General features: G+C 35.3%; 1 protein-coding gene and 1 long non-coding RNA gene across 2 annotated transcripts; one reads left to right on the plus strand and one right to left on the minus strand.

Moving 5' to 3' along the window:
• Positions 1-3,702: 3,702 nt before the first annotated feature.
• On the minus strand, positions 3,703-9,681 carry LOC127961083 (homeobox protein SIX6). The gene is made up of 3 exons (XM_052560017.1): positions 8,815-9,681; positions 6,416-6,579; positions 3,703-4,539 (listed from the first exon to the last, which is right to left on the minus strand). Exons 1-3 carry the CDS (start codon positions 9,220-9,222, stop codon positions 4,335-4,337), a joined length of 777 nt encoding a protein of 258 aa, XP_052415977.1. The 5' UTR covers positions 9,223-9,681; the 3' UTR covers positions 3,703-4,334.
• On the plus strand, positions 5,322-6,677 carry LOC127961085 (uncharacterized). Its single transcript, XR_008154379.1, has 2 exons — positions 5,322-5,554; positions 6,426-6,677. It is a non-coding gene; the product is annotated as an uncharacterized LOC127961085 (long non-coding RNA).
• Positions 9,682-16,682: the final 7,001 nt, after the last annotated feature.

Here is a 16,682-nt window from a genome sequence, read left to right on the forward strand (position 1 = left end):
CACACACACACACACACACATATATAATTATTAGTATTACCAATCATTCAGGCTTGAACATCAGTGTCAAAATGTCTAATATTTTGGTTCATATTAGTTTATTCTAACACTATTTATCCTATTACAATGAAATAGTGATGTATGGGTATAATATGCAAATGTATAATTTCTGAATGATTGATCATTGGACACACACACACACACACACACACACACGGCAGCGTTTCCCGCGAATCTCCCTCCAGACTCCCTCTCTCTGAATGTGACGATGTGATGCTTTCTTTCTACAGTGAACTGTGCAGCTCTTATGTAATGCTTCTTCTATGATTGATGGGGCTCTGGTGATGACTTCGATGCTTCTTCTCGCGCGATCAGTTGAACTCGTGGCCGATGCATGCGCTCGTTTGTGATGCGGTTCATTGTGATGCATGAGTGAACAATATGCTTCATATGGCATCATCTCGCTCAGATTAATTTCTCTGAATGTGTACTGCCTTGTTCACTGACATGCAGTATTAAACATACCGTGTTATGAATGCAAACGCCTGACTTCTGTCTCTCTGGGTTATTCACATTAACCTCAGCATTAGTTTGTAGTCCACCAGATGGCAGCAGCAGCTTACAGTAGCGAGGATAGTGTAGTTTTACAGCTCTTTTTCTGTTTTAATTATTTGGTGGATTGGTTGGAAAAATAACAATTAGAAATATGCATGATCAACAAATTACTTTAATTGATCTATTTTAAAATGTAAAAAAAAAGCATGTTTAGCATGTTGATGACAAATTTGCTTGGTCGAAATCTCCAGGAGTTAGACAAAATCGAAATTAAAACAGCTCATAAATAGAGAAAAAAAATATTCATTTTTATTTTTAAAATGATAAGGTTTGGTGTTTCAGTTTAGTAAGACAACAGTAATAATATTTAGTCTTATTAGAAATAATCAATATGGTATGAAGTCTAAACTATGAGGGTTATTTTAGTATTATTGCGATATAATTATTATAGTTTTATTTCATATTTTGAATTCGTTTTTATATTTTATTATCTGTTTTATTTTTATCAATTGCAATTAGTTTTTGTCTTGTTTTAAGCATAAGGTTTATGCTTAAAATATATATTTCTAATGGGAAAATACTACAAGTAAGCTTAAAACAAAGTCTCAGTATTGAACATTATTATATAAATGTATCTAGTTTTGAGGGTGTTTCTACGAGGGGGAATCATACAGACATCCCAGCATATAAATGAGCATCATTAGCGTTATAACAGCTTACAGACAGTCTCTCAGTGTCTCCAGCTGCTTGATCTCTCGCTCCAGACGGGAACATGGTGCTTCCTCCAGACAGAGGACGATGAGCTTGAGGAAATCTGACCTTCAGATGGACGGTAAGACATGAGGGAGAAATCCAGATGCAGGAACAACTGTGACATGCTGAGAATGGCCTCGGAAAAAGTGCTTCGGTTGTATCTACCCTGAAATGTCTCTCCGGAAGGTCTTGGATAAAAATGTCCCCTAACTTTTGCATTTGCAGAACAAATCTGTCCAATTACTGACCATACGTCAGGGCAACTTCTGCACAGGGTCAAGCATTAAGGGTCTAATTGAGGATGATGCTGACCTGGGGTCAATGTGTGCTGCCTGGATGGCACACCAACACCCTCCACGTTAATGAGATGAGATGAGAGCCTCAAAACCTCTCTCCTCCAAACATTATCGTCTGGTAACTGCACACAAGAAAGGTCAGTCAAACTTTTATTTTCTGTAAAAAGCCCAGTCAAGTTTATATGGAAGCCTGTTTCTGCCACTAAATAAAAATTAGCTTTTTTTTTTCTCAGAAGATGGTTCATATCTTGCAATCTGACTTTATAATACAATTCTGAGAAAAAAAGAAAGGCAGAATTGCAATTGTGAGAAAAAAAACTCAGATTGGTGACTTTATAACTCAATATTTATAACACAATTTTGACTATATATCGCAAATGCATGTTATTAAGTCAAGAAAATCAAGATACGAACTTGCAATTCTGAGAAAAAAAGTCAGAATTGTGAGATAAAATGTCGCAATGACCTTATTTTTTTTTCTTATGTAGTGGCAGAAATGGGCTTGCATAAGTTTAAATATAATGTACATGCATGAGAAACTTATCCCAGCTCTCTGCTGCCCCCTATCTGCAGATACACAGAGTGCAACAGTGCCTGCTTTTTTAGTGGGTTTTTTCCCATTAATTAGAGATTTATTAATTTATTTTTTACCGTGAATCACAACACTGATTAGATAATATCGAATAAGGCAGTTCAATGTAGAATAAAAGATATATTGAAACGAGGAATGGAATTATTCTTAATAATAATAAATCTATAATGAATGAGAGATGTTTGTATTTCTGCCTTGTTAAAGGACAATGTGTATTATTAGTGTTATTTATTTATACTGTATTAGCTTTATATGTTTATTCATATTTTGAATTCTTTTATATTTTAAATATTTTCAGGTTGTATTTTAGTTTAAGTTTTAGTCGTTTTATGAACTTTTGTTATTTTTATCACTGGTTTGTTTTAAGTATTTCTATATTTTCTAACTTTTGTTTCTTTTTGTTTATTTTAGCTGTTTTATTTCAGTCTAATTGTGTTGTTTTAAATGTGATATTACAACATTTCAAAAGTTCATTCATTTCTTCATATAATATGTTTAATATTTTTATTTCAGTTTTGTCTTTTTATCTTTTTGGGGGGCCTTGATCTCTGTATTTCCAGCTTTTGTGTCTGATTGAATGATGGGATGTCATTTAGTTTAGTTAAGAATGTTAATGAAGTATATTTCGTTCTATGTACATTTCTTCAACATTCATTTCAACACAAATAGTGTTGCTGTTCAGTCCTGTGCATCAGTATCCAGTATTTAAATCAGTGATATTCAATAGCAGCAGATGTATTTCTTACATAGATCTTTAGATCCATTATAATAATGACTCTTACCTCTTCTTTTATGTTGCAGAGTTGAACTCTATGTGATTTAATGGAAACATATTGCAGAAATCTTGCAAATCTTGAAAACTGAGTCATCGTCATACAATAAAATGCTACATTTTATAAGATAATACATGTTATTTAAAATTACCGTATAATTGAGAAAACTTTTAGTCTATTTAACAAAGCAACTTTTACAGTAAAACTGTAAAATAAATAATGTAAACACAAAAGAAAAACACTAAAAATGTGTAATTCAATGTTTTTTTTAATGTATAGTAAAAAAAAATAATAATAATTGTTGAACTTATCATACAGTAAATGTACTTATTTATGAATTATGATGCATTATATTTTAGAAGACGGATATTTAAATTGCTGTAAAATATTACCTTATAATTGAGAAAATGTATATGTTAAAGCAATATACATATTTATACAGAAAACTGCTTTGTATGGAAAGATTTGGCTTATTATTTACAGGTGAAAATATATTATATTATATTATAAATGCAATAAATCTACTTTTAGAATAAAATATAGCTCTATTTTATACAAGTATGAAATTTTCTTCTTTTGTGTTTTACAGAAAGTCATAAAGGTTTGTAATGACATGACAGTATTTTAATTTATTCCTTCAAATGGTGATTTAGTTTTTGTAAAGCTGTATTATTTGAACAGTTAATTGTGCACTTGTTATAAGTTGTGAGCAGCCTACAATTCACACTTCGAGTCTCTTCAAAAATAATTTCATTTATTTGAAAACTGCAAGCAACAGACAAATGAAGACAAGACCGTGGCGTTCTTCACGTGACTTCGGTGAGTATATGGGTGTGTAAATGAGTTTGAAGAGTGTAGGCACATAGAAAGCTGTGTGTTCACTGAAATGAAATGTAGAGTATGTTGATGTGTGATTCGTGAGATGTTGACACAGAAACCTGTTCGGGTCAGCAGCATAACAAGTGAGTTAAACTATGTAATATACTTGTGTAATACACTTCAGAGGTCCTAAATCCTCATTTAACACAAGCAACTGACACAACCTACACTATACTCTTATAAAAGATCGAAGCAGATCAACCGTTTCATGTTTGTAGTGCTATGAAAGGTGATCTACAATATATATATCCTTCTGTGCGATATGTCTCATATTTGTGTGCCACCTGAGTATAAGAACGACTGAAAAAAAGCCAATGAACCTGAAGAGATTGATTTGGCACGTGCCTTTTAAGAGGACCAGTCTTAAACGTGTAGCTCCTCTTTGGTCAAGGACGGACCAAACATAAAAAAGGGAGTTTTAGTTTAGTCTTTTCCTGTAAGTGCATGTCTAAGCAGCTCTCCAGACGCTTCAAACGCAGGCGTTCTTCACGACTCAAAGTCGCTGTCGCTGCTGATGGATATGTCTGGGGTGGAGGCCCCGGTCCCCCGCGGCCCCGTGCCCGAGCTGCAGTCGCTGTTCTCCCCCGGGCTCCCGGGACGATGCGGTGAGGAGCCCTGGAGGTGCGTGTTGTGCTCCGAGGAACATTCAGGAGAGCTTCCCGAGGGATGACGGGAGGAATCTTGCTGCAGCCTGGAGGGAAAAAGAGTTACTCGTGAGATGCAAACCAACATAGATGCATTCTCTTAAAGCGGGAAAACAGGAAATGTTCACTTAAGGGCTCTTTGGGCATCACTGTGAAAACCCTTCTTTTGGAACCTTTATATTTAAAGGGATAGTTCACCCAAAAATAAAAATTCTGTCATGAATTACACACCCTCATGTCATTTCAAAACCAGTACGACCTTCGGAAAAAAAATTAAGATATTTTTGATGAAATCCGAGAGCTCTCTGAAGATTACTTTTTGTTCACAAAGAAAACAAAAATAACTACTTTATTCAACAATTCGTCTCCTCCGCGTCACTCTTTAGTCAGGGGTACACATAATTTTTTCAGCCTGGTTCTCATAAGAGAACCTGGAGATTTGGTTTGGTCCTCACACTGCATATAGCGAGACCCATTATATATAACTATACATAAAAGGATTTGCTAAATGCATAAATGTATTTAATCCAAAGTGATTTACAGTGCATTCAGGCTATAAATTTTTACCTATCACGTGTTCCCGGGGAATTGAAACCCCAACCTTGCGCTTGATACCGCATTGCTCTACCAGTTGAGCTACAGGAACACTATAAAAACTATTAAAAACATTAAGTAATAATAGGTAGCCTATAATATTATTGTACTTTATTTATTTAGTTTTTAAAAAATAAAATAATAGTGTATGATAATATTATTAAAAATAAAAGGCAGTCCTAGAATTAAATACAAATACATTTATTTTATAGTAAACTTAAAAATAAAATGCTAATATTTACTACTACTTTCTTTCTTTGCCTTTTTAAGAAGAATCGCTTTATGTAATCCCCAATTTTAAGTCGCTTTGGATAAAAGAGTCTAAAAATAAATAAATAAAAGCATTTTCATCATATTCAAACTTAAAAAGCAGGCTTTTATTTTGGCGGGTTTCCGGGAAGTAAGTATACGCGCTTCCGGTTTTAGCGCTGCTGCTGATTAAAGAGCGTCAGTGGATGCATGTCACAGGTTTGCATTGTGCTTTGAAAACAGCCTAGATTTATGCTTTCAGGTTGAAAATAAAACTTAGATAGTACAGTTTGTGATCTAAAATGGTAATTGTGTATTAACAGCTGTCAACCATGTCGGTACGCAAATGCACTGTCAGAACATATTTATATAACGCATTTTTTATTTTGGTCGCACTTATGTGCACCTGTTTATAGCGCCATTTTGGAGAATATCACATGCGTAGGCAACGTATGTACTTGAATACTTTTACACTTTTGACTTAATGGACCTGAACAAACATGAATTAACAAAGAACAGTTTAGCACTTGTATTAATTAACATTAACAAAGATTAAAAATTCTGCAACAAATGTATTGCTTACTGTTAGTTAATGCATTAATTAACATTATTTAATACCATGTAATGTCTTATATTTAGTATATTTAATACATTATTATAGTATTCATTAAAACATTGAATAAGCTTTAATTTATGTATGCATAAATCTTTTATATTTTCTAAAATTTTAGTATTTCCTAATGTGCTTTTTAAATTTTTATAGGATTTTATATATATTTCTAATATAGCCTTAATTTTTTATTTGTCATTGTAATGTAATTTTTGTACATTAACTAGTTACAGTTAGCGGTTGAGGCAACATTTCACATTTATGTGCTTTTATTTCTACTTGCTATTCATATTTTGTTTTACTTAAATCATAGTTTGAATAATGAAAATGATTTTAGTGGTTTTGGCTAACATTAGCAACACCAAATGAGCAGTGAAATACAAATTGGCAAATTCAAGGTTCAAGACAAATCTCAAGTTATCAAGTAATCATTAATTTTTACAGTGAAGCTGTAATGTTCGTCTGTGTACCTGTTTTTAGCAGACGCCGCTCTGTCCCGCTGTCTCCTGTTTTTGAACCAGTTGCCCACCTGAGTGGGGGTGAGTCCCGTGGCCTGAGCCAGATGACGCTTTCTGGAGGGGTTTGGATAGGGGTCCTGCAGGTACCACTCCCTCAGGAGACTACGGGTTCGCTCCTAAAAACACAAGAACAAGACACAGCTGTCACGAAGTCCAAAGACGGACAGTGACTTCAAAGTTACAACATCGTTCAAAAATACTGAGTTTTTTTATATTTCTGCTGTTTTCGGTCTTTTCTGCTCATCATTCCTCCAGTCTTCAGTGTCACATGATCCTTCAGAGATCAGTCTGATTATACTGATTTACTGCTCAAGAAACTATTATTATCAATCTTGAAATTGATTGTGCTGCTAATTTTTTTTTGTGGAAACTGATACTTTTTGCAGGGAATTGAATACAAAGTTCAAAAGAACAGAATTTATTTAAAATATAAATCTTTACTATCACTGAATCTCAAATGCATTCTTTTTTTTACTCATTTTTTTTTTTAAATTTTTTGCATAAATCATCAGATTTTGTGCAATTTTTTTAGAAATGACCAGTAATAACATGTTTGTGACCCTGGACCACAAAACCAGTCATAAGGGGTAAATACTGAGAAAATCATCTTTAAACGTGTCCAAATGAAGTTCTTTGCCATGCATATTACTAATCAAAAATTAAGTTTTGATATTACGGTAGGAAATTTACCAAATATCTTCATGGAACATGATCTTTACTTAATATCCTAATGATTTTTGGCATAAAAGAAAAATGGCTAATTTTGACCCATACAATGTACTGTTAACTATTGCTACTCGAGCTACTTAAGACTGGTTTCATGCTCCAGGGTCACATTTGGTGAAGCTTAGTGTCTTTTAAAAAGCTTGAGATGGATAACAGCATTATATCTAATTAAAGCACATTTCAAATAATCGGTCTGCAGGTGAGGATGTATTTATAGATCGCTATAACCTGAAGAAACACTGGGTGCTAAAGAGGATCAGTCTCATTACACTGAGAAAACAAACAAACAATGCAAGTAGCATCAACATTAACCAGTGTTATTCATCTAAAAAACACCTTTCCTTCATATGCAATGTTTATAATGTTGCTTTGTTGTAATTAGCTTCACAGTATACACTCATAATCATGCAACAGTTGATATTTCATCACGATGTCCTTGGAAATCCAAGCTAAGAAGGGCAGAAGTTGTTATTGTGCTGAAGTCAATCCCAGCTAGTGATCATATACCGTCTGCTGCAGTGATTGCGCTTCACTTCAAGCATTTCCTGCACCTTTGTGAAGTGAACCACTTTATAATCCACTTTCCGTTTCAGTTCACATTCGGCCGGTCTGCAAAAACAATCACGGACTCAGGGAATCGTTATAAGGGCTTTGCAAAGCAGTTTAGCTGTGAGTTAATCTGGAGCAGGGTGAAAAGGTAGAAAGTCATCATGGGGAACGAGAGCTTAAATGCCACAGGTGGTCCTCGGCTCAAGAGGCTTAAGAAGTCTCTCATGCTGTCATAGATGCTGGGTTTGCATTGACGTGTGGAGAATGAGGAGCAATTAAGCCTTCATTTGTTTGCACTGCCACTGTTTAAATGCACTTTAAAAGTGAAAATGTAGAGCTATTTCTACTCAGCCAGGCCTTCGAAATGCCTTTGTCTCATTCGGTTAGAACTGAGGCAGAAAAAGTCACACTTGTGTTTTTAGATGAAGAAACATTTTGGTGCACAAACAATCAGATGCAAAGCCTGATTCATGCACACTTTGATTTGAAGCATTGCTCTTTCAGCGTGCTTCTGCCACTTAGAGTTTGTTAGACTTTAAGTTAAACTGTAACAAATAGTTTCTAGGTTAAATAATTGAATCAGCGTAGAATTTATATTTCTTGTGATCTTAAAAACCTTTCAGAAAGTCGATACTTGAAATTAGTTTTGTAGACCACTGTATTTTGTGCATTTGAATTTCTTTAGAAAACTTAAAATGTAATTGAAATGCATGAGTTACGAGCCAAAACAAAGGCGAAGGAAAAGCTTCCACGTGTTGTTGTTCTCCAAAGAAGATGAAACATGAGGGAGTTTGGATTTATGGTCACTGCACATCCCTCATCTTTCCATCTGTGCTGCTTCCAAGCTTTTATGACTAATATTCATTTAAAAATGTGCCAAGTATACTTTAAATGAGTGTGTGTATCCAAAATATCCTTCCTTCAGTCTTTATAACTTTACACTAAAATACTTAAAACATTAAATAAAAAGCACTAACCCAACACGTGTATCCTCCAGCGCTGGGTTGCCAAATAACCCAAGTCTGGTTGTTTTTAACCCAGCGTTTTTTAGCGTGCATGTTCCCCGTGTGTCTCACCTTAAAGCAGTGCGTCTTCTGCTCTCCGTCCCAGATGGTCCGAGGAAGGGGGAACTTCTTCCGGATGCGGTACTTCTCCACGGGCCCCAGGGGCCTCCCCCGAAGCCGCTCCGCCTCGCGGTAATGCGCGTCCAGCCACAGGTCCTGCAGCTTGGCGTGGGACTCCCGGGTGAAGCGGTGGCTCTGCAGGATCTGATAGAGAGCCTCGAAGTTCCCGCCGTGGAAGGCGACGAGAGCGCGCGCGCGCATCACCGACTCGTGCCGGTTGAGCAGCTCTCCGGCGGAACCGGGCACCGCGGCGGGCAGCGACCAGAGGAAGCGCCCCAAGCGCTCCATGTCTCCCGTCTCCTCCAGATTCTCGCAGACTCGAGCCACCTGCTCAGGTGTGAACAGCGGCAGAGGAAACATGGCTGGGGTTTAGAGCTGCGTTTGGCGCGTCGGTTTATATCACCATTGCGCGCGCAAGTTCCGCTTCACGATCACTCCGGGATGCACCTGTTATATAACACACCTCTAAAGCGACCGACTTCCCGGTAGGATCTGGGGGGAATCGCGGAACGGCAGTGTCTTCCAGTTCTAGTAAAGGAGGAGCGGCGGAATCAAGCCTATTTATAGAGAGATTGAATGCGCATCTTTGCGCTTGTTTTGGGGAGGATTATGCGCATCGGTCATTAGCCGCTCGGCGGGGGGCTGTTCGCGGAGGAACTGACGGGATGATCGGGTTGTTTGACTAACTGTGGAGCACATTAACTGTCACAGACTTATTTCATTCTGCTGCATGAATGGAAACCCGATGCAGCCAGTGAAAAGCGTTCTGCTGGAGACAGCACGTGATAATAAGATGCAGTGCTCAGTGAGACTGTTGTCATATTATTAACACAATTTTAACTGCACGCTCTTAAAAATTAAGGTATTTTGTTGGTGTTCATGACCTTTCCATCCCACATATGAGTCTTTAACGTGGAAAAAGGTTCTTAAAAAGTTCCTAATATAAGAAAAGTGGAACCGTCTGCTTAGATATATTATGAAACCTTGTATTTTTGTTCTTATTTTAGAAATCATATGATGCTGAAATAAATTAATTTCATTTTTAGTGCATGCACTATCCACGTTTGAAAAATTAAACAATTAATATCTTATGTTAAAATATTTGCTTGTATAAGAATATGATGGCGTTGCAAGTGATTTTTTGTAATTGTCAAATTGTGCACATGATGCATTTTCTGAAAAATAAGTTGCACTTATAATAACTTAGAATAACATTTGTATATGAAATCTGTCAAACAAATTGCAGATCATTTCTGGTTGAGTAAAGATGGCATGTTAGAGGTAAAATACAAAATTTTGTTTAAAAAGAAAATTATTATTAATAATAATAAATACATTTAAATTAAAAATAATATTTAACAGAAATGTTAGTCATTAAAATATATTTATAATTGTTCTTTATAAATATTATAAATATTCTGTCTATCTTTGTAACCCTTAATACCTGCATCCATGTTGGTGAAAATTAATCTTAATTAAAAAAAATCTAAATAGTTATAAAAATATTATTCTGTGCCAAAACTAGAATTGAGAAAATAAATTATTTGCTTAAATTTTGCTCAAACTCTGAACAGTCGAGCCAGTTCTGATTTTAGTTTATTTTAATACATTTTCTTGGCTTTATTTGTCCATACAGGACAGAAAGATGCACTAATGTGCTTGGTTTGCTCAGGCGCTGTATGTGATAAATAGAGCAGAGGCCTTTGGTGTTGTCATACTGTCTTTAATTAGGATTTGATCAGAGCGAGGTGCTTAGGCCGTGGAAATCACTATCACATGAGGAGACATTTCGAGATGCATGTTTCCTAAATCGCTTCAGAATCCACCACAATCCCGACTGACTATAATACCTCCTTAATTAATCTGGACGCGGTTGCACCGTCTCCTCTGTGACCCTGGAGCAGCTCTGAGCACCTTATTACAATAATATCCCCCTCCAGATCTTCTGGCCATTAATCAGGCCGGCACAAGACCATTTTACTATTAATCCGGTTTAGCATAAACATCTGTCAACAAACTGGTTAAACAAACCTGCAACTATACCCTTACTGCTGAAATGGGTTTCATTACAGGCTGGTTTTTAATTTTCTTAATGTTAATAAATGAATATCCAGCATCAGCTGTGACTATATACAGTATATAATTGTGTGAATAATATGTATTAAAAGTTTATTAAAACATTTTGTATTTATTCTACCTATATATATTTTTTAAACACACAATGACATCTTATAAAATGATGAACTTATAATACTAATACTAATAATACTGCAACCTAATTTCATATCTATATCACAAAAAATATCATACTTAGAAGATTTTCTGTTTTTTGACAGAAGACACAAGGAAATCTAATATATAGGAGTCATTTCAAATTTACATGGACATGTCAAAAAATTAATAAATAAACAAATTAATAAGCAATCATTCAGAATCATTATTAAGGAGACCTGAAATATAGATATAGACTCAATCTCCTTTATTTTATACTTTTATCATATGCATTTTTTCCCCAGTCAACATACATTAATATAGCGACAGCAATTATGCATTTAACACTTTTTGAATGTTTCAAATATTTAAAATTCACTTTAGATCATTTCTGAAGAAAGTGTACACTTCATCGGTCTCCTTTGACATCAGAATTAATTTTTTATTTATTAAGTTCAGAGCTTCTTGTGTTTCGATTGGATTCTTTCAGTGAAACACTGTGTGCTTGTGTGTGCTTGTGTGTGTGTGTGTGTGTGTGTGTGTGTGTGTGTGTGTGTGTGTGTGTGTGTGTGTGTGTGTGTGTGTGGAGCGTCTGCAGACTGCATATGGCTCATAACCAGTCTTAATCGTGCTCTCGGGGCAAATGATGCTAAATCTTGATACGGACTGCTCAGTAAAGGTTGCAGTCAGGTGAAGGTCGAGATTTGGAGGCTTTTATCTGATCTGTCTAGATCTACACTGATCTGTCATTATGGAGGGATTTGTGCATGTGTTCAGAAAGTTTGTTGTCATGAAACACAAAAGCCTTTGTTACTCCATTAACATCTGTTTCCTGTAATAAATCACAGCTAATACTCCCTGAGAGGACATTAATAATGATCTCATTAAATATACCTAAAGAAGAATACTCAAAGCCATCATCATGATTTTTTTTATTTTGATTTGATTTATTTGACAATATATTTAAAACAAGTACAATCAAGCCCAAAAGACCAATTCATACACATCTTTAAAAAGAAACTGTTGAGGATAAAATACACAAAAAAAGCCATAGGCTTATTTCCATTGTGGTCCTCAGAATTAAAAAATGGGAATGAGATCAAACAACACACATCATCATATAATACCTCAAACATCGTTAAAAAGACATTTTTAACTTCTCTTCTAAAAAAACCTTCTTCTTGAATTTGTTTTAAGCAATCAGTCAATTCATTTCAAGCAACAACGCTAGAATACAAAAACGAATTCTTCCCATTTAAACTCTTATACCGACACAAGTATATATCGTTTATCCTTGACCTTGTAGAAAAACTATGAATATCTCTTATGAAAACATAATAATCACACAAAGACTTTGGAACATTTCTCTGTAATATTTTATACACCATCATCAACTTAAGAAAAATTACCCTCTTGTCCACTTTAAAAAACCCTATTTCTCTAAAATGATTAGTATTTAAAGGCATTTGTGGATGAAGGCATAGAATAATTCTACACAACTTGTTCTGAGCAGTCTGTAATTTAATTTTCACTCGTTTCGTAGAGCCACTATACCAGAAAGTTGCTGCATAATCAAAATGTTTTTGCACTAATGCACCAGCTAACATTTTTAAGGTTTGAGTATCTAAGTAAGCAGCCTGTCTTCCTAAGAATTTTATTCGATTACTACTTTAGAATGAACTTGAACAGCCATACTAGTTAATTTATCATCCAAAGTACATCCTAAATATTTCACTTCTTGCTTAGCAGTAATCGTCAAATCTCCAACCCTCACTTCTGATTTGGAACATTTTCTCAATTTAGCCGCAGAACCAAATAAAATAGCTTCAGTTTTGCCTAAATGTAAAATCAGTTTATTTTGAAAAAAAAAAAAACAGCTGGATACTTCCACAATCTCTCTTCTTAATTCATTTCCTATTATTTCTTTCTTCTCATCAGTAACAATTATTGTTGCATCATCAGCATATAATAGAAGGTGGCTAGAACAGGCCATTTTTAGATCATTTATATTAAAAAGAGTAAGGGTCCCAATACGCTGCCTTGTGGTACACCACAAGAGATGGGTAAATTATCTGAAAACACTCCGTTTAAGTCTACCATTTGACACCTATTTGAAAGATAAGAGTTAATCCATTGACATGCTTTAGAGTCAAAACCCATAGCATTTAATTTTCATAACAAAATATTATGGTCAACTGTGTCAAAGGCTTTCTGTAAATCTAGTAATACCATCCCACTTAATTTACCTTTATCCAATTCTTTCTTTATGTAATCTGTCAAAAACAAAATTGTTGTTTCAGTGGAGGCATCCTCCTAAAGCCAGACTGAAGTCATAGAAAATATTACATTTAAAAATATATTCTTCAATTTGGTCAAATAAAATATTTTCAAACACTTTGGATTAGGAAGATAGAATTGACACAGGCCTATAATTACTGATTACTGTATTTGTGTATATAAATACCAGTTGTATATTGTTTATTACAAAAATATGTATATTTTAATATATGTATAATTAAAATATAATAATAATTATAATTATTATATGATCTGATTTTAGACATTTTAATCTTACAAACTATATAATTAAAATAAAAAATATTAAGTGATTAAATTAACAACAAAAGACAGAAGGGGAGAAATTAGCTCAGTGAAGATAATTTTCTCTATTAATCTGACTCTCAGACACACACGCAGACCCACACACACACGCAGACACACACACACACACACACACACACACAGACACATGCAGACACACACAGACACACACACACGCAGACACACACACACACACACACACACACACGCAGACACACACACGCAGACACACATGCACGCAGACACACACACACACACACACACACACACACGCAGACCCACACACACACGCAGACACACACACACACACACACACACACACACACAGACACATGCAGACACACACAGACACACACACACGCAGACACACACACACACACACACACACACGCAGACACACACACGCAGACACACATGCACGCAGACACACACACGTAGACACACACGCAGACACACACGCAGACACACACACACAGACACACAAACGCAGACACACACACACACACGCAGACACACACACGCAGACACACATGCACGCAGACACACACATGTAGACACACACGCAGACACACACGCAGACACACACACACACACACACACAGACACACACATGCAGACACACACACACACGCAGACACACACAGACACGCAGACACACACACGCAGACACACATGCACGCAGACACACACACGTAGACCCACACGCAGACACACACACGTAGACACACACACAGACACACACATGTAGACACACACACACGCGTTTGTTTGTGTTTGTGTGCTGTGTGTATTGTGTCTGTCTGTCTGTGTGTGTGTGTGTGTGTGTGTGTGTGTGTCTGTGTGTGTGTGTGTGTGTGTCAGCATGTGTGTGTGTATGTCTGTGTGTGTTTGTGTGTCTGCGTGTGTCTCACTTATTGTCTTATTGATCGATTCTTCAGTCAGTGAATACAGCTGGAGCAGATCAGAGTAACACACTTTCTTAACTGGATTGTAATCCAAGGTTTCTTTGGTTTTCATTTCTCCTTTAAATTGTAAAACATAATGACTGATTTGTTCATTGTAAATTTAATTGTCCTTCAAAACTTTAATTAATTCAAAGGTTCTGTGATCACTTTTAAAAATCCTTTAATTTCAGTTGTCTTCAGTGTGTCAGTGTCATGTTATTAAAAAAAAAATACTTTTAAACATCTAAAACTTTTAGAATTTTTAACTGAACCGTCCTTCTGATTTTCAATTGATTCAAAAGTCCAAAAGTACACATTTAACATAAATAATGCTGTAGCTGTATTTTCTGTCATTATTTTTTATTAAATAATATAAAAATATTACTTATTAATACAATTAAAAAAATTAATAAAATTAATAAAAAAGCTAAAGTTTATAACTGTTTAAGAAATCTAAAATGTACTTCCCCTGATTTATTAAGTTAATGTTATTATTTTTTCAAACATTTACAATATTCAAAGTTATAGATAGATTATCTTAGAAATTAATAATTAGCTGTTATTTCTGAAAACATGTTTTTTTATATCAAAATATTAAATTTCAATAAATTAAAATGATAAATTAAAACTAAATTGTATTTAACATGCAAAACCTAAGTAAAGTAAACATTACACTGAAATCAATCAAAAGTAATAGGTGGATTATTCTTAAGCGTAATTAATTTTATTTTTTTATCCTGCAAACTAAAGTAGAGCAAACAGATTACAGTTCCTGCAGACAGATTAAAAAATGACTAAATCAATCAAATGCTAATTGTATGCACAATATGCTTATTAATGATCTGGTCTTTGTTTATATGGGTTATGATCGGATAAGATCGGATCATGTATGAAGTGTCTCTTCACATTATTTCCAGTCTTTGCCATGGAACCCCACTTGGCATAATTAATTAGGCTTAAATTGGGCTCCTTAACGTGGCCAGCGGGCAGAAGCCGCGGGTGGGATGCAGAATTACCTCGGCCTAGAAACCCACACAAACACACTTAACAAGTAAATGGGTGGAGAACTAATTAGTGTTATCTGCTTATCATGGAGCACCTCATTTACCAAAGACAAGAGCGACACACAATCACAAAAATGTGCTTAAGGACTGACACACACACACACACACACACACACACACACACACACACTAATACCCTATTGCAAACAGCTAATTACAAACTCGTTTGCAAATCAATGCCACACTGTTGCCGTATCCCCTCCTCCCTTCCACACAAACACAGTAAACAAACAGCCGCTCCACTCCTGTGTCTTTGTGGAGGAGGAAAGATTAACTGTTGTCCGATCAGCAGAATAGGAAGAGCACAAACACACACACACACACACACACGTTTGTTTCTGACTTGTGTTGTGTGTGCGTGTTTTTGTGACATATCAGGACACAACTCTGTATAATGACATGGGTATGACACAGGTATTACAAGGAGAGGGTGACTTATGAGGACATAACCCATGTCCCCATTTTTCAAAACGCTTATAAATCATACAGAATGAGGTTTTTTTGAGAAAGTAAAAATGCACAAAGTTTCCTGTGAGGGTTAGGTTTAGATGTAGGGTTGGTGTAGGGCCATAGAATATACAGTTTGTACAGTATAAAAACCATTACACATATTGGATGAACACACTTTTCACAAAAACAAACTTAGCTTAGCATCATTCATTCTTTAGGATCCAAACAGGGGTTAATTTAGAAGCCACCAAACCCTTCCATGTTTTCCCTATTTAAAGACGAGAAGTTACACAAGTAGTTACACATTTATGCATTTATTGGGTATATATAAATCTAAGAATGTAAACACAATGACGAGGTAAGCTGAATAATTAAAAAATATTTAAAAAAATATATATGTATATGGTGTTATATGATGCTTTTTTAAAGATCATTATTTTGTGTATTTGGTGTAATAGAATATGTTGACATTCTTTAATGTTCAAAAAACACATTATTTTTCAAATACTGTACATTATTGTAGGTCCTCTATAACCCGCCTCTCAAACAC

The sequence above is a fragment of the Carassius gibelio genome, chromosome B7 (assembly GCF_023724105.1).
Source record: "Carassius gibelio isolate Cgi1373 ecotype wild population from Czech Republic chromosome B7, carGib1.2-hapl.c, whole genome shotgun sequence".
Taxonomy (NCBI): domain Eukaryota; kingdom Metazoa; phylum Chordata; class Actinopteri; order Cypriniformes; family Cyprinidae; genus Carassius; species Carassius gibelio.

Bases quoted from the DNA above. Each gene is read 5' to 3' on its own strand.
- LOC127961083 (XM_052560017.1), bottom strand. From the start codon at position 9,222: ATGTTTCCTCTGCCGCTGTTCACACCTGAGCAGGTGGCTCGAGTCTGC. The intron at 6,580-8,814 runs GTGAGACACACG...TTGTGTTTTTAG, and splicing joins AGAAGACGCACTGCTTTAAG to GAGCGAACCCGTAGTCTCCT. The intron at 4,540-6,415 runs GTACACAGACGA...TTTTCCCTCCAG, and splicing joins GCGGCGTCTGCTAAAAACAG to GCTGCAGCAAGATTCCTCCC.